Raw genomic sequence first — 19,039 nt, 5'->3', positions numbered from 1 at the left:
TTTAAACATTTGCTACGTTATCTATGTTCTATTGTGAATAAAATATTGGCTCATGTGATTTGAAATTCCTTTAGTTTTCATTTTATTAAAATTTAAAAAACGTCCCAACTTTTCCGGAATTCGGGTTGTACACAATGTAAGAAAGGCAGCACAGATAACTGAATAATAACATATGTGCAACTCCGGCGCTAACCTATGTGCTTAAACACATTCAGAGTGCATTCAATAATCAGTGAGCAGCGCTTAGTTATGGGTATAACTGCGCAAGAAAGAAAGTGAATGCAGTATGTGGGGCTGTGCAGATGAGAGTATTCATGCCATTCATGGATATAATATAGTTAAATTGTGTGCATTAATGTCATATAGTAAGTTTTCTATTCTTATTTCCTATTTAATCATTTAGATTATCATGTTTGGATACTATAGTGTCTAGATGACGCATGCTAGATTCATTTAATAGGCCTATCTCCGCATTAACCATTATACACACAGTATATTATGTTTTGTTGTTGAATGAAGATATTTTCTGCTATATTGTGTATTGTATAAATGGATACTTTTGAGTTTTCAAATCTTTAACATTTAAGTCACACTAGTAATATTCTTCATAACCCGTGGAGCACTTTTTATTTAGTCACGTTTCCGTACATTTGACTAGGTTTCATGACAATCATTATTTCTTTGACGATGCTTATAATTACTTGAACACATTACAGTTTAGTTACTGTTTAGTTATTGGATGAATGTATATGGATACTTATTTTATATGATGTTACTTATATTTGTTTAATGTGTCAGAACCACACACAGGAACACATATATTATAAAGCCAACAGCAACATTGTGTGCCAATGCCTACTCAACTGTTCATTAAATAACCTAAATTCAGCAATACATTTTTGAGTTGAATTACTGAAATAAGTGAACTTTTCCACGACATTCTAATTTATTGAGATGCACCTGTATAGTGACACCAACTCTATAGCTGTTTTCCAGAGCATTGCAATTATCTTGCATTTCATTTTTTGCTCTGTCCTGTGATTATATGTGGGATTATTTGTTCTGCGCTGTCGCAACATATCTTATCCCACTTTAGGGGAGACATTGCTTGGGACCAGGGTTATTTTAGTTAAATAAAACTACAACTGAAACTGACTCAATTTAACCCCTGGTGAAGTGAGAGTTAAATGTTTAATGGAATTTATGCATCTCAAATTGATAGTTATTTCCTATATCGGTGGTTGATTCACATTATCCACTTATTCCACAGAATGGTCGGACTTTAATTTTGTCAAATTATCCTACATGAAACATCTCGGTGAGACAAGAACAGCAGATGGGATGAATGAGACGCAAATTCACTCTCTGACAGCAGGTGGCACTTATGGAACAGTAGCCACACAGCATTTCCTTGGTTATTGTAAACAAAGCAGCTCAGCGCTTTTAAATACAACATCAATATACATTATATGCAGGTTAAATGAAAAGAAAATATAATCTGAACTTTTTCTAAAGAGAGTCAGTTCCCCTCAGTGATACATTCATAAAAAACATCGTAATTCATTTAACATCTCAACCGATTTGAATCATCACATATTTGTACTAAAATATTATAAATATTATTATTATTATTATTAATATTATTATTATTTGTACTTATATATTGGATATGGTGAATCATCCTGATCATTTACATGTATCTCATCGGAATAAATAAATGTGAAACCACAAGGTGGCGCCTGCATCACAGGGAAATAGTGTAACATAATAAAGTAAGTCAGTCCTTCTCTGCAAACAACAACGCACCTCCCTATGCTGACTCCCTTCATCAGCACAGAGAATCCTGAACCAGAATACAGGAACACGTTTCAGCAGAGCACAAGGCAAAGAAAAATTAAATCAAATTCCAATAATCAGACAAATGGATCCCAGCCAGTCTTTCAATCAGCCACCAGGAGCCTGGGATTCATCTGAGAAATCAGCAACTGTGCATCCTTCAGCACCACCACCAGCAGACCAGGACAATCTTGCTGGATATCCTCCCTCCTTCCAGGTCCCCCAAGGCCCCTACGCCCAGGGACTGTATCCAGGACAAACTGTGGTTGCTGTACAGCCTGGAGTTTTTGTGACCGTTGCTCCACTGGCCAATCCATTGCCAGATTACTTGAGGTACTCCGTCTTTACCATGCTGTGCTGCTGTTTTCCTCTGGGCATTGCTGCGCTGGTTTTCTCCTGCTCTGTGAGTATTAGCACATGTGCTTTCTTTTAATTAATTTCTTTAACATTATATATAAATAATAAGCATAAAATATTAATGCAAAAGAGAAGTAAAAAAAAATAAGAATAAAATTGGGTATGTTTGTACCATGGTTTCAGTGTTTAGTTTTTGTACAGTTTATATATTTTTTTACGCTGCTGTCTGAATCTATATTGCATTTTTTTTTAAGTACCCCACATTGATCCCACACATTAAAAATCTTATTACTTTGATTATTATTATTTTACTGTTGTAGTTCTGTATAAATAATAAAAAAGAAAGAAAAAAAATAGGAAACCATTTTTACTTAAATACTGAAAAGTAAATTTAACAGCATGTTTTCAAGTAAAGCCTACACATTCAAATGTGTCGTCTTAACATGGTAAAACCAGAGATTGTCTTACTATTGGGAGATACGAGGGTCTTACCAAAATCATGATAAGTCATTTCACTCAGCGGCCATCTTTGAAACGCCTCTCGAGCATGCAAGTGCAGCTTCTGTCTCTTTGAATAGAGAAATGTCAAATTATCCAAAACTGCTCTCCAAACTTAAGATTAAATTTCATATTTGAATTCACCAATGAAAACTGACAACAATGGTCTCATAAGTGTTGTTTATTTTGCTCAAATAGAAATTACAAAGCTTTTTTTTTTGGCTAGATCAGCCACTGTGCAGATCTGGGTGCATGTCTCAGAATGCTGACTGTTTCTAAAGCAACTGGGACTTCTGGCAGCTGCAGTGATGCGCTGACTTTACAGATTAGTGACTGGCACTTTTACTTACTGTGCTTCGTTCAATAGAGTGGCAATACAGCCTTGATGTCATTGAATTTCAGTTCAATTCAATTCAAGTTTACAACCCGAATTCCGGAAAAGTTGGGACGTTTTTTTAATTTTAATAAAATGAAAACTTAAAGACTTTCAAATCACATGAGCCAATATTTTTTTCACAATAGAACATAGATAACATTGCAAATGTTTAAACTGAGAAAGTTTACAATTTTATGCACAAAATAAGCTCATTTCAATTTTGATTTCTGCTACAGGTCTCAAAATAGTTGGGACGGGGCATGTTTACCATGGTGTAGCATCTCCTTTTCTTTTCAAAACAGTTTGAAGACGTCTGGGCATTGAGGCTATGAGTTGCTGGAGTTTTGCTGTTGGAATTTGGTCCCATTCTTGCCTTATATAGATTTCCAGCTGCTGAAGAGTTCGTGGTCGTCTTTGACGTATTTTTCGTTTAATGATGCGCCAAATGTTCTCTATAGGTGAAAGATCTGGACTGCAGGCAGGCCAGGTTAGCACCCGGACTCTTCTACGACGAAGCCATGCTGTTGTTATAGCTGCAGTATGTGGTTTTGCATTGTCCTGCTGAAATAAACAAGGCCTTCCCTGAAATAGACGTTGTTTGGAGGGAAGCATATGTTGCTCTAAAACCTTTATATACCTTTCCGCATTCACAGAGCCTTCCAAAACATGCAAGCTGCCCATACCGTATGCACTTATGCACCCCCATACCATCAGAGATGCTGGCTTTTGAACTGAACGCTGATAACATGCTGGAAGGTCTCCCTCCTCTTTAGCCCGGAGGACACGGCGTCCGTGATTTCCAACAAGAATGTCAAATTTGGACTCGTCTGACCATAAAACACTATTCCACTTTGAAGTAGTCCATTTTAAATGAGCCTTGGCCCACAGGACATGACGGTGCTTCTGGACCATGTTCACATATGGCTTCCTTTTTGCATGATAGAGCTTTAGTTGGCATCTGCTGATGGCACGGCGGATTGTGTTTACCGACAGTGGTTTCTGAAAGTATTCCTGGGCCCATTTAGTAATGTCATTGACACAATCATGCCGATGAGTGATGCAGTGTCGTCTGAGAGCCCGAAGACCACGGGCATCCAATAAAGGTCTCCGGCCTTGTCCCTTACGCACAGAGATTTCTCCAGTTTCTCTGAATCTTTTGATGATGTTATGCACTGTAGATGATGAGATTTGCAAAGCCTTTGCAATTTGACGTTGAGGAACATTGTTTTTAAAGTTTTCCACAATTGTTTTACGCAGTCTTTCACAGATTGGAGAGCCTCTGCCCATCTTTACTTCTGAGAGACTCTGCTTCTCTAAGACAAAGCTTTTATAGCTAATCATGTTACAGACCTGATATCAATTAACTTAATTAATCACTAGATGTTCTCCCAGCTGAATCTTTTCAAAACTGCTTGCTTTTTTAGCCATTTGTTGCCCCCGTGCCAACTTTTTTGAGACCTGTAGCAGGCATTAAATTTTAAATGAGCTAATTAAGTGGATAAAAGTGTAAAATTTCTCAGTTTAAACATTTGCTACATTATCTATGTTCTATTGTGAATAAAATATTGGCTCATGTGATTTGAAATTCCTTTAGTTTTCATTTTATTAACATTTAAAAAACGTCCCAGCTTTTCCGGAATTCGGGTTGTATTTGTATAGCGCTTTTTACAATACAAATCATTACAAAGCAACTTTACAGAAAATTAAGTTTCTACAATATTTAGTAGTAGCTTATAAGTGGTGACTGTCAGTTTATGTGCATATGACAGGAATTTTCAGAAAAATTTATACAAGACGTAGTCAACCAGACGATGAACATTATTAACAGCAATTATTATATGATGCAGTCACACTTGTAGCAATATTTGTTAGTTCTGTTTGTTGATTCAGGGTTTGCATCGTCTGAGGTCCTCTAAGGGGGTAAGAAACCTCTCTTCTCAGGTGTTCTGGATCCAAACTGGAGCTTGTGTAAATCATAGTTATGTAAATCATTAGCATAGCTGCTGTTCCAGCAAAGTAAAATTAATTAGTTTAATCAAAGATAAAGAGTACGAATGCGCATTTGATCAGATGCAACTGCAATCACAATTTATGAGATGCATTATTTTAATGCTTGGCGAAAGAGATGTGTTTTTAATCTAGATTTAAACAGAGAGAGTGTGTCTGAACCCTGAACATTATCAGGAAGGCTATTCCAGAGTTTGGGAGCCAAATGTGAAAAAGCTCTACCTCCTTTACTGGGTTTTGCTATCCTAAGAACTACCAAAAGTCCAGCGTTTTGTGACCTTAGTGAGTGTGATGGATTATAATGTGGTCGAAGACTAGTTAGGGACGCAGAAGCTAAACCATTTAGGGTCTTATAGGTAAGTAATGATAATTTGTAACTGATATGGAACTTAATAGGTAGCCAGTGCAGAGACTGTTAAATTGGGGTAATATGATCATATTTTCTTGACCTGGTAAGGACTCTAGCTGCTGTATTTTGGACTACCTGTAGCTTGTTTAGTCAGTGTTGTGCTACACTCAATCGCCGTTTAAAGATACCATAGGAATGAATGAAGTGCCATAAGCTGAATCCCAACTTTTGCAAAAAGTCAGTGACTTCTCTTACAAAACAGCATTTTTTTCATATTAACTCTAAAAACTCAATTCAGTATTGATTGTTAAGTATTGTCAAGTATTGTTAAGTGTAAAACATGCTGAAGATAGTTAGCCGATAGTTATATTAATTGATAAGCTGTTTCCTCTAAAATGCTGTTATCTATTGACATCTATAAAAAAAAAAGTTTTAAAACACGGTCTCTGGTCTCCTTTTCCCAAGTATTGCCAAAGCTGAAGCGTAAGCGTTAGCCGTTATGCATTTTCATTTAAGGGTTGTTCTTGTGGTTTTGGTAAAACTGTGTATTTACACATTCTAAAGAAACATGGTGAAAACTGATGCCTTAAAGGGTTAGTTCCCCCAGATTAATCATCCTCAAGCCTTCCTGGGTGTGTACAGTATGTCTTTCTTGTTTCAGACAAATGCAACTGGAGTTATATATAAAAAATATTCTGGCTTTTCCAAGCTTTGAATAGCAGTGACTAGTGGTTGAGATTTTGAAGTTCAATAACGTACTCGGTTACTAACGTAACCTCGGTTCCCTGAAATATGGGAACGAGTACTGCGTCGAAGACGCTCATGGGAAAAACTCCTTTTTTCTCCTGAACTGAAGCCTTATTCAATCACGCAGTGAAACTGCACGGCCATTGGTTCGTGCAGTGTTATTAAAACAAATCAATGGCTCGGCAGCGGTGCTGCACGAACCTATGGCAACAAAGCCCACCAAAGCCCACCAAAATGGGCAGAGAATCTGGCTATATATATGGGCTGCTTCGCCACAGGAATTCAGGTTACTTCGACTGAAGCGACGACTGAGTCGTGCAGCCTTTTAGCATGGCAAGGAACGCAGTACTCGTTCCCGTATTTCAGGGAACCGAGGTTACGTTAGTAACTGAGTACGTTCCCTTTCAATACTTCACTTGTACTGCATCGAAGACGCTTATGGGAACCCAGTTCAATCACGCCATGCTAAGAAGGGGGGACGACCAATGCAATCATACTTGATCTGTGATACCAAGATATGACAATAGCAACTAGGAGCAGAATAAGCTCAATGAGGTTACATCTGGCCTAGCCTGATCATCCCTTGTTCGTATCGCCTCAGTACCAAAGGGACCAAGTGCATACGAGCAGAGTTTGAGTCTTGGGCAAAGAATGGCCAAGAGCATGCAAAAAGGTGACCTTTACACAGAAAGTACCCTAGCATGAAGTGCCGGGACGTCTAGATTATAAAATCTAGCAAATGTGGACGGCGAGTTCCAACCAGCCGCCGCACAAATTTCTGCGATAGTCACACCACTAGACCATGCCCAGGATGAAGACACTGCTCTCGTCGAATGGGCTCTTACTCCAATTAGGCTTTGCAGGCCCAAAGAAGAGTAGGCTAGCTGGATTGCATCCACTATCCACTTTAAAAGCCTTTGCTTTGAGACCGGTAACCCTCTGGCGTGGTTTCCAAAGCATATGAAGAGCTGCTCTGATTGCCTTATAGGCTCATAACGCTCTATGTAGACTTTTAGAGCCCTCACTGGGCAAAGCAGATTCAGCTCTCGATCGTCCTCTGTTTTTTGTAATGCAGAGAGAGTGACCACTTGTGCTCTGAAAGGAGTGGAGAGCACCTTTGGTACATAGCCATGCCTTGGTTTCAGGACGACCTTCGAGTCGTTAGGCCCGAAATCTAGGCAATAAGGGCTTATCGAGAGTGCTTGCAAATCGCCCACACGCTTAACAGACGCTAGTGCCAACAGCAGAGCGCTCTTTAGAGACAGGGCCTTAAGGCCTATGGGCTGTAGCGGTTCAAAGGGAGCCCTTTTTAGGGCTCTCAGTACCGTGGGCAGGTCCCATGAAGGGACAGTGGGAGGGCAAGGCGGATGAAGCCTTCTGGCACCTTTGGCAAATAAATGCACAGACACTATTTAATTGAACAGAGATGACATAACTGAATTCAATAATGAACTGCCTTTAACTATCATTTTTTCATTATTGACACTGTTTTCCTAATGAATGTTGTTCAGTTGCTTTGACGCAATGTATTTTGTTTAAAGCACTATATAAATAAAGGTGACTTTGACTTTGACCTCTCATAAATCGGACGACTAAGTCGTTTCTGCCCACTGACTGGCCTGCTATAAGGGCGTGTGACGCCGTTATAGTCGCTACGTAGACCTTGAGCATGAAGGAGGATCGTCACTTCTCCAAGAGCTCTTGTAAAAAATGACAGTATCACTGATACGTCACAGGAGGTCGGGTTTTCATCATGGTCTGAGCACCATGTGGAGAACACAGACCATTTGGAGACATCGAGGCGTCGTGTAGACGGAGCTCTAGCCTGTGAAATTGTGTTTAGCACACGCCCAGGGAGTCACGTGGGTTCCCGTCGAGCGACCAAAGGTGCAGAGACCACATCTCTGGGTGCGGATGCCAAATCGTTCCGTCCGAGAACACTTTCCTTCTGCAAACCATACCAAGCGGGGCACCCCGTTCCATCCATTGCATGTTCCTCCAAGGGGTAATGGGCCGAAATGCAGTCCTGACTCACCTTGATATTCAGGCGTCCGTGACACCACGCATGAGGTGGAACACGTGGTTTCAGCCAATATTGGAGGGGGCGCATACGTAGCAGCCCGAGCTCCAGCGATGCTGCTGCCATAAGGCCCAGCAACTTCTGGAATGTTTTTAGGGGGCGAGAAGCACCTATTTTGAAAGAGGCCGCGAGTCGCTGTAGAGCCGCGGCACGCTCCTTCACCATTGTTGCCCTCATCATAACTTAATCTAACACTGTTCCCAGAAACAATATCTGTTGGCTGGGGGACAGCGAACTCTTGGCAAAATTCACCCTGAACCCCAGGCTTTCCAGATGGCTGAGGAGCAAAGTTCTGTAACCCAATGCCTCCCCCTCTGACTGAGCTAGAACTAGCCAGTCGTCGAGGTAATTGAGCATGCAGATTCCCTTCTGTCTGAGAGGGGAGAGAGCCGCATCCATGCACTTTGTAAATGTGCGAGGCGCCAGAGACAGCCCAAAGGGGAGGACCTTGTATTGGTAAACCACACCCTCGAAGGCAAATCTCAAGGATGGCCTGTGACAGGGGGCTATCTGGATGTGAAAGTAAGCGTCTTTCAGATCCAGCGAAAAGAACCAATCCCCTGAGCATATTTGTGAGAGGATTTGTTTCAACGTGATCATTCTGAAGCGACATCTCATGATGGCACGGTTCAGATGTCTTAAATCGAGGATGGGGCACAGCCCGCCATCCTTCCTGGGAAGTAGAAAGTAACGGCTGTAAAACCCTGACACACTGTGCTGGGGAAACAATTTCTATAGCTCCCTTCACCAGCAGATTTTCTACTTCGGCACGAAGAACGTGAGCATTCTCGTTGTGCACCGAAGTGGTGACCACCCCTCGTCGTGCGAACTGAAGGGAATAGCCGTGTTTTATTATTCCCATGACCCAATCTGATACCCCGGGAATGGCTTGCCATTGTAAGGCCCGGGTGGACAGAGGTTGGATTAACTCGAGTGTTTGTCTGCCGCGGGACATAGCACTTGTTAGTTTTGTGTGAGGAAAACTGCTCTTTTTGTGAAAGAGTGTGTTTTTTATTTTGCGCGCTAAAACAGTGCTTTGCTGTCTTGGCGCTAAAAAGGGCCCATTGTTTGCAGCAAAAACAACTAAGTCGACACCTGGAGATGGACGGAAAAACACACGGGGCAGTTTGGGGGGTGGTCCAGCCGCAGCGAGACTTAACCCCCTCCTCTTTCTTTCCTGTAGATCCTGCCCCGCCTTTTCTTCCTTGCCGGCTCGCGGGAGGACGAAAACGGGAGGGTGCGAGGAGCGATATCGCTCTCTGAAAAGAAAGTGATTTGCGAGCGCAGAGAGCCTGTGACACTCGAGTATGGAAGACAGGAGACAAAAGCAAGTAAACAGAGTTTATTAGAAATGATGAGATGATGGAAGGTCGGAGAATGACGCAGGAACCACGATGGCAGCACAGACTGGTGAGTAGGAGAGTGGCGTGCGCTGATGCAGATGACGGTGGCGGTAACTCCAAGTGCGGTGACGATAATCTGTGCGTGAAGGTGAAGATCCAACAGTAACCAGAGAGGAGACAAAGCAAGGCAGGAACACACGAACTAGACATCAGACACGAACCTACAAACAACGATCTGACAAACAGGAGACGAAAGACAGGGCGTTAAATAGGCCGTTGGAATGAGTTGCACCTGATCGTCTGATCAGCGGCAACACCCACATGAAACAATCAACATGACGTAACATGAATACAGCTGGAGACGGTGCATTCACGAAACGTGACAGAGCCGATATTCATGTTCTCGCAATGAAAACAGGAATTCCCCGCGAGTGCTGCGTCAGCGTGGGGTTTCCCCAAGCACGTGACACACTCGCTGTGCCCGTCATCAGCGTGCAGAGGGGCTCTGCACGAGCTGCAATGACAAGACGGCATTTAAAACAACACCGTGGAAAAGGCTCTTTTAAAGAAATTTGCTCTTTCAATCTCTTTCTCGCCAGATGGCCGCAAGGAAGCGATGTATCTGCAGCGGGGACCGGCAGTCGCGTTCCAGTGCGAAGCGTGTCAACGGCGAGCAGTTCAGTGGAGATCAGCGAAGCAATGTGACGTCGTCGCTGAAGGAGACGAAATCTGAATTCCTGTGGCGAAGCGGCCAATATATAGCCAGATTCTCCGCCCATTTTGGCAGGCTTTGGCGGGCTTCGCTACCATAGGTTCGTGCAGTTTCACCCAATGGCCATGCAGTTTCACTGCGTGATTGAATAAGGCTTCAGTTCAGGAGAAAAAAGGAGTGTTTCCCATAAGCGTCTTCGAGTGAAGTATTGAAAGGGAACTGCATCCATCCATCTTAAAATAAACTCTCCATCAAACAAAAATGAAGCATTACGTTACTATGAAAAGTCTGCCCCTTCTTTTGAGAATGACTCCATCTTCCATTGGTTCAGGGAAGCTCAGAATGAGAACAAAAGTTGCTGATATTATGTTTTACAATTGTTTTCACAGACTCGGAACGCCAACCTCTTAGGACAGCGAGAATTAGCAGAGAAGAACTCCAAAACGACACTCATCCTGAATCATGCCGCCCTTGGTACTGGTCTCGTTCTCATTGTACTGTTGATTGTCATCAATGTTTTAGCTATGACTTCATAAAAGCTGATAGAGCTGTCATGATTGGATGCAGATTACAAACAGATTTGATTCTCTGCATTGTAAATGCCATTTGCTCAATGTATCATTAAAGCCTATACGACATGTGCTTTAAGGCTGATTATTGCATGTTTAGACTTTTTGCTTATCTTGTATGCAGCTGTGCTAATTTGAGTTTTTTTACATACAGTTTTATTTTGTATGTGGGCATAATTCTATCATAAATCTGTCTGTCTGTCTGTCAACCCATGTTGCTTAACCTTTTTAATCATTCAGGCTGTATCTGTAGCTGTATCTGACAGTTAATAACTACTGTGCCTGCCAATTTATGAGAAATTAATTTTGGGTAACACTATAATAAATCATTAACAAACATTATATAATGCTTAATGGATCATTAGTTAATGTTAATTGTTAATGTTTATTAACATTGTTAAACATTACCTAAAGATCAACAGAAAATGTAAATTACAATGCTTAATGTCATTAAACTTTTAATTCATATGATCATGCAATCTTGAAGATTGACAAATTATTTTAACAGATGTTGTACATTGATTAAAATCTTTTGCTGCTATTGAGCTGTGATATGAGTAGGTTAGGGTTAAGGTTAGGGTTTGGGTTTGGTATTATTGGTAGGTTTAATGGTTGGATAAGGGGTCAACAAGTGTAGAGGGGTCAGTTTGATTACTTGTTAATCATCAGCATCAGAAACATATTTATTTTAAAACTGAGATAAAGGTGTTTCTATTTTATTTCAAAGTGGTCTTCTTTTAAAATAGTCCAGACTTTGAGTCCATTTTTCAATACTTGGGTCACTTTTTCAAAACTCGTCACACAGTGAGCACAACAGCAAACTGGACTAATAATAATAATAATAATAATCCATGTATAAATAAATTAATTTATAAAACAGCAATTTGGTACATTTCCACAGTAATACTAGCCTGGGAAAACCCAGACTACTTCCAGCGAATTTTAATTCTCTCTACAGAATAGTCTGGCAAAGAGGACTATCTAGCTCGTTTCTGTGCCGCCAATCGCGGCACCAATCAGAAACGTTGAGGCGGGGTTTACACGATGACGACAGCGCAGCGACGGTAAAGCAGATTTTGTACATTACAAAGATGGATGCTGCAGAGGAACATTCGTTCGAAACTGCTATCGCGTCTGTTTTAAGTGATTTAAACTTTAACTTTGCGTTAAAACCCGAGCAAAGAACAACACTTGAAGCCTTCATATCTAAAAAAAGATGTTATCGCTGTCTTACCGACTGGATTCGCTCTGGATTCGCTCTGCATACGTCATCTCCTTCATCGCTCTGATTGGTTTTAGGTCTATCCAATTGCGCCCAGAGGCATTTGAACGAGGTCCGTCGGTGACGCCCCTTTAGAAACGAGACGTCTAATAGGCTTTGCCAGACCCTAACTCAGTTTCAACTGAAAAGGGTCTGGTTTTAACCAGGCTACAGTAATACCATATTGAAATAAATTCAAAATCTAAATATGAATATCCTTTCAAAACAATTAGATGTAGGTGGAGGTGTAAGTCAATTTTATTAGCATATACAAAAGGTATCAGCGTAGACGAGGACTGCTGACAGGAGGAAACTTGTTTTTTATGTTGGCTAGAATCCATTTTTCTGATTAAGGCCCTGTCCCAAATCGCGCACTTCATGTGGACTTTCGGTCTCGTGGACTTGAAATGCGCGTGCTCGCCGAGTCTACGAGTCCGTAGGCCGTCCCATTCAGCATTTTAACGCTCCGAAGTGTGCTCAGCAGCGCCCCCTTTGTACCCTTGAAGCGGTCTTCCGCGAAGCCCGCATAGAAGCAGGCTCCACGCACTTCAACTACCCAGGAATCCTTGCGAAAGACCAATCAGACAACAGATGGGAGGATATTTCGCTCACGGACTGTAAACATGGCTGAGAAGAGAATATTTAAGTGTAAAAGTATCAATGTTTTTTATGACATAGGCGTACATTTTTCCAGTTGTTACTTACAGTTATACAAACATTATCGACCAGTTGATATCTCAAACATAATAATAGCGCGTTAAATAATACAATCGCATTATGATTCATTACATAAATAGAACCGAATGTCATGGCTTTATGAGTCATATAAACGTAGTATGAATATTGAAACCTATACATTTTTCTTAAACTCATTTTAATTTTGTGTTAAAATTTAACATTATGTATTATTATGTACAAATGTATTTATCATTTAAATAACCATGACATCTATTCTAATGCCCAGGTGGCATTTACAATTATAGAACTGTAAAAGCAGGCTGTGTATTTCACATGGACATATTATTTGGGAAATTAAAATTAATCCTGTTCTCTATGCTAAAGACTGTAATTTGTTTAATGATATTTGTGATATTTTTCTAATAAAGGGACTGATGAGATGACCTTTAAGTTTATTCATCTCCGTATGGAGAAGGATAAGTCAACCAGACCTTCTTCCTGTTTCCGGCGTGACGATCGAGTCTGTCCCAAAATACCTCTCAATGCACCCTCGCGGACTCGCGCTAAGGGCCCTATAGGTCTGCACTACATAATGTCACCGAAGTGTGGACTCTGAGGAAGTCCACAAGTCCGGAGTGTGCCATTTGGGACAGGGCCTAAGACAACAGTTTGCTACATTTCTACAGTAATATCATACTGAAATAATGATGCAAATCTAAAAAAAAAAATACAAAATCATCTAAATAATTACCTATATTTAGAAATGTTTCCCATCAATTTTAAATAAAAACAGTTATTGCAGGGAAGGAATATCCCTCCAAAAGACAAGCTTAGGAATCATGAAATCATCCCCATTAGTGTCCTGATATTTTCTGAGCACAAGTTATATGTTGATTCCGCCAAGTTTTGCCTATTAGTCATATTAATTGTGCACGGGGCTCCGTAATTTTAAGATAAGGCATCTGATGTTTCAGAGATGTGTTTGCATGAGGTATGTAGCGACCATGTAACATGCCAGCATCTGTCAGGCTTCATCATTTTGCTTAGATATGGGGAATCCTCATGATATTTTAAATTAGTGATGTCTGGTTCGCGAACAAATCGTTCGATTTAACAGGTGCTTCTTAGTGAACCGGTTGAACCAGTTCACCAAATCGGACTGAATCATTTGAAATGATTTTAGTAAGCAGTAATCTATGGAGCCCCTAAAGGGTCATTGTGGTGAAAAAAATCAGAGTGTGTGAAAAAATGTTTAAATTATTTTTGCGTTCTCTCGCAAATCTTTGCGTTCCCATCACAAAACTTTTTGTGTTCTCTCGCAAAATTATTTGCATTCCCTTGCAAAACTTTTGCAACGCGTCCGGTGTGACGTCTCTGAATAACGTGTATAATCAGTCCAATGGAAGGGCGAGATGTCATAGGCGGGTGACGTCAGAGACCAGGAAGCATAAAAGCATGAGCGGCGAAGCCGGTAATCAGCATTGTGTCTTCAGCAAGCGCTCTGTGTGTGTGTCAGTCGCTATCTGCTTGTGAGTCTTATTTAGTGTCGTTTGTCCAATGATAAACTCCATTGTCAAAGCTTCAATCAAGAGAAGTTTTGGGCGAGAGCAGGAAGCGTTCCACGCTTCTAGTGGAAAGCAGTTCTACGGACCGTTGTTTTCGCTGGATAGCCTTCATCATAACGTCCTGACGCCTAGGCCTAGGACGTTTGGAGGACCAGCTCCCTCTGGGGAAGAGTGGTGTACACCACATTACGCGGTGCCCGTCTCTCCTCAGTGCCCTCAGGAGATCTTTCTGCCAACCCTGCCGGTGTTCCAGGGCGCAGCAATCTCCGGCGAGCGCTTCTCTCAGTTACTGCCCGGAAACGTAGCGGTGCTGAGAGGCTCGCTACCTCTACAGAGGTCTCTAGAGCAGCTAGTACGGTCGTCCCCTGCCGGTCCACCGCTTCAGGGCACCGAGCTAGTAGCTCTAGGTGTTCCAGAGGCCAGTCTCACGAGACTGGTTCCCTTAGGAGGTCACATGGCGGTGTGGGAGCCCCTGCCAAGTGTACTTCACGGGGTCCTGCCCCGAGCAGACTCTGGTCTAGTCTTCCTAGCAGATGATGTGGGTCTGAGGACCATCGTTTTTAGGAGACTTCAGCTACGAGAGTCCTGATGCTGCGGCACAGGACCTCGGAGGGCAGGCCCCTCTGGGGAAGAGCGGTGTACACCACATTACACGGTGCCCGTCTCTCCTCAGTGCCCTCAGGAGATCGATCTGCCAACCCTGCCGGTGTTCCAGGACGCAACGGTCTCCAGCGAGCGCTTCTCTCAGTTACCGCTCGGAAACGTAGCGGTGCTAAGAGGCTCGCAACCTCCTGGGAGGTTTCTAGAGCAGCTAGTTCAGCCGTCTCCTGCCGGTGCACTGCTTCAGGGCACAGAGCTAATTGCTCTGATGCAACCAGAGATCAGTCTTGAGAGGCTGATTCCCTTAGTAGACTATATTGCAGCGTGAAAACTACTGCCAAATGTGTCTCAGTGGGTCCTGCACACTGTAGTGAGAGGCCACAGAATCCAGTTCTGGTGGGCCCCAAGCAGACTCTGGTAATGGAACAGAAGTAGACTCTCTCTGAGGACGGAGACCATCGAGGTGGTCCCTCCTTGGGTTGCAGAGTCCGGGTCCTACAGCCGGTACTTCACTGTTCCGAGGAAGGATGAGGTGTTGTGTCCTTTTCTAGATCTGTGCTTTTTGAACCTCTCAGTCAGGGGACTGAAGTTTAGCATGCCTGCACAGGCCAAGTCCGAGGACTGGTGTGTCACGATCTTTCAAAAGATGCACTTATCTCCATCCTTCTTCATCGGAAGTTCCTGAGGTTTGCTTTTGGGGGCAAAAGCCTACCAATACGGATCTTCCACTGGCCTTGCACTCTCACCCCACACTTTCACGACTCAACCACATTGACGATTGGTTGATATCAGCTCAATCTGAGCAGATGACGGTTCGGCACCGAGGTCATTCTCCGTTCGGCACCACCAACATTCTCGCTCACATGAAAGAGCTGGGGCTTAAGACTTAACGCCAAGAAAAGTGTGCTTTCTCCAGTTCAGAGAACCACTTATCTGGGCATGGTGTGGGATTCGACCACGATGCAGGCACGTATGTCACCTGCTCGGATCGAGTCGATCCTCAATGCAGTTGCGAGAATGAGAGAAGGCCGGTCACTCACTGTCAAGCAGTCACGGAGATTGCTGGGTCTGATGGCAGCTGCGTCCAACGTGAGTACTATTGGCCTGCTGTACATGAGACCCCTACAGTGGTGGCTCAAGACCAAGGGGTTCTCCCTGAGGGGAAACCCACATTGCATGCTAAAGGTCACGCTGCGCTGCCGCCTTGGTTCTTGTCCCAGGGCCCGGTGCTGGGAGCTCCTTGTCGTTGTGTGATGCTAGCGACTGACGCGTCCCTCACCGGCTGGGGTGCGATCATGACATGTCGCCATCTGACATGGCACATCAACTGCCTGGAGATGCTGGCCGTGCTTCGTGCACTTCGTTATTTTCTCCCAGACCTAAGAGGTCACCATGTGTTAGTGCACACCGACAACACAGCGGTGGTCTCTTACATCAACCACCAAGGAGGTCTGCACTCACGCCGTTTATACAACTAGCGTACCAGATTCTGTGGGCCCAGGACGAATTCCTCTCACTCAGAGCAGTTCACATTCCTGGGCATCTTATTATGGGAGCAGACATCCTGTTGAGGCAGGGGACGAGGCCCAGGGAATGGATCTGTTTGCGACTCGAGAGACATCGCACTGTCCCCTCTGGCTTCCTCTGACTCATCCAGCTCCACTGGGGCTGGACGCCATGGTACAGACATGGCCGAGGCTTCATCTGTACATTTTTCCCCCGATTGCTCTGCTCTCGGGAGTTCTGGAGAGAGTGCGCCGGGACGGAGTCCGGCTGCTGTTAGTAGCCCCGTACTGGACGGGCCGGGTGTGGTTCCTGGGCCTGATTTCTCTTTTTGACAGCACTCCATGGGAGGTTCCCGTCAGGAGAGATTTCCTCTGCGCCCTTGCATGGAGCTTAGAGGCTGTAGGTGTTGTCTCTGAGGAGGCACAACTCTTAGCTTCCGGTCTCTCAACCGAGGTTGTAAGACCGTTCTCCAATCCAGAGGTCCCTCAATGAGGAATCTGTATGCCTTGAAGTGGAAGCTTTTCACTTCTTGGTGCGGAGACCGCCAGCTCGACCCAGTTAACTGCCCGGATGGTACAGTGCTGGAGTTCCTGCAGGCTCTCCGCAGGGTTGACCCACTCCACCCTGAAGGTCTACGTGGCGGCCATGGTGGCCTACCGCGCCCCTCTCAGTGGCCAGTCAGTGGGCAGAAACCCTCTGGTTACATATTTCCTCCATGGTGCGCTGAGGCTGAGGCCTCCGGCCAGAACAAGCTTATGCTAAGCAGTGATCAGGATGTTATCCTAAGCCTCGAGTCCTCTGATCTGCCCTCTCCTGGGGGTCAAGACTCACTCCTTCTGAAGTTTGGCCATTGAACGGGTTGTCCCCGAATTCTGTCAGGCTCCTTCTCTTGCTTTAGCTGTGCTCTTCCACACTAGGCACAGATTTGAAGTCTGGCGGCGTGGGCATTCCCGTTCCCGATTCGTTCTCGACGCAGCTCGAGTTCCTGAAGAGGAACGTCTAAGGTTACGTATGTAACCCTGGTTCCTCGAAGGAACAAGAAGTTGTGTCGCAGTGCCACACTTCCTGCATCTCTGGCCGGCACTTGCTTTATCCTTTGAGGCTGATTACCGGCTTCGCCGCTCATGCTTTTATGCGTCCTGGTCTCTGTCGTCACCCGCCTATGACATCTTGCCCTTCCATTGGACTGATTATACACGTTATTCAGAGACGTCACGCTGGACGCGTTCCCCATTCGTTCTTGACGCAGCGTCTCGTTCCTTCGAGGAACCAGGGTTACATACGTAACCTTAGACGTTTTGGGACATAATAAAACGCTTAATGTAAAACACTGTGTGACGAGAGCCGAGGGAACTGAGTAAGGCCGGTGGAGCACCTGCGCCATTCAATATTATGCTTAAAAGAAAGGTACTTTAAAGGTACTTTTTTTGGGACATACTAAAATGCTAAACTAAAACATTGGATGATTAAATTCAGTTCACACCTTATTAATAAAGCATACAGACAAGCAGAATAGCCCAGAGTAGGAACATAACCTGGTGAATTATAATAAGCCCAGAAGAACAGCAGTTTTCCTTTCATAAAGAAAACGTGACTTAATTAAGACGGTGATTTAAAAAAAAGACTAAATATAGAATTTATTAAAAAAATTATTCTGTGTGCATACAAGCAGAATTGCATGAATTGCAGGGACAATATTCGCCCCCTTAAATTGATTTACAGATGCATTTTTACTGTTATAGAGGCAAAGTTTTTCTATTCATATTTTATGACGAAACACTGCTATTGCTTTGAGACGCAAGTTCTGTTGAAGATTTCATTGGAACTATGGGCAATATTTTGTTTAAAATGTAGGTTTCTTTTAAAATTTTAAATGTACACTTAATATTGCCTTTTTTGTTGAACCGTTAGGCCTATATAAAATCAATGTCACATATGCAATATTTTGGATATTCAGGGAAAATTGCATTCTCGTATAGAGCGAAATAAGAACAGTGGTCGCTTAATAACATTTCTAATAATCTTTTTTATATTATTGAATCTTCCCACTGAATTCAAAATCGAGTTATGCCCTGTAGCCTAAGTAACAAAGGTTATATTTTATTAATAAACTGTTTACTTTGGTTTTACTGTCTTTGTCCATTAGCCTCATTTAACCATATAGCCTTTCTATAGCCTGGTTTTTAACGTTGTGTTATGGCTATTTGCTTTATAGCAATTAAGGTTATTAATATTACAATTGTTATTTGCATTATTATTATTTAATAGGCCTTACCAAATTGGGCCTCCAATGTCACTGTTATAGTAGCTACATCCACATTAAGCGTTTTAGAATGTCCCAGAACCATGTCTTAAACTATAAGCAAAGGTGACTTATTTGAACTTGAGTCCAAGTTTAAAATAAAAGAAAGTAAGCCCAAACGCATCTGTTTTTCTGAGCTTACTTTCTTTTATGTATAATTTATTAATAAACTGTATGTTGAATTCGGCATTTTTATAGCACTAAGTCCATTAATTAAGCGTTTTCTTTCTATAGGCATAGCCTATGCTTCATA

At 42.8% G+C, this 19,039-nt stretch overlaps 1 protein-coding gene across 1 annotated transcript; it reads left to right on the top strand.

Annotated features, from left to right (window-relative positions):
- Positions 1 to 1,760: 1,760 nt before the first annotated feature.
- LOC132103374 (synapse differentiation-inducing gene protein 1-like) lies at positions 1,761 to 11,076 on the top strand. Its single transcript, XM_059508437.1, has 2 exons — positions 1,761 to 2,239; positions 10,695 to 11,076. The coding sequence occupies exons 1-2, from the start codon at positions 1,922 to 1,924 to the stop codon at positions 10,839 to 10,841; spliced, it is 465 nt and encodes a 154-aa protein (XP_059364420.1). The 5' UTR covers positions 1,761 to 1,921; the 3' UTR covers positions 10,842 to 11,076.
- The last annotated feature ends 7,963 nt before the right edge of the window (positions 11,077 to 19,039 follow it).

This window comes from Carassius carassius, chromosome 24 (assembly GCF_963082965.1).
Source record: "Carassius carassius chromosome 24, fCarCar2.1, whole genome shotgun sequence".
Lineage (NCBI taxonomy): Eukaryota > Metazoa > Chordata > Actinopteri > Cypriniformes > Cyprinidae > Carassius > Carassius carassius.
Note: the sequence above shows the minus strand (reverse complement) of the source record. Positions and strands in the feature narration are given on the sequence as shown.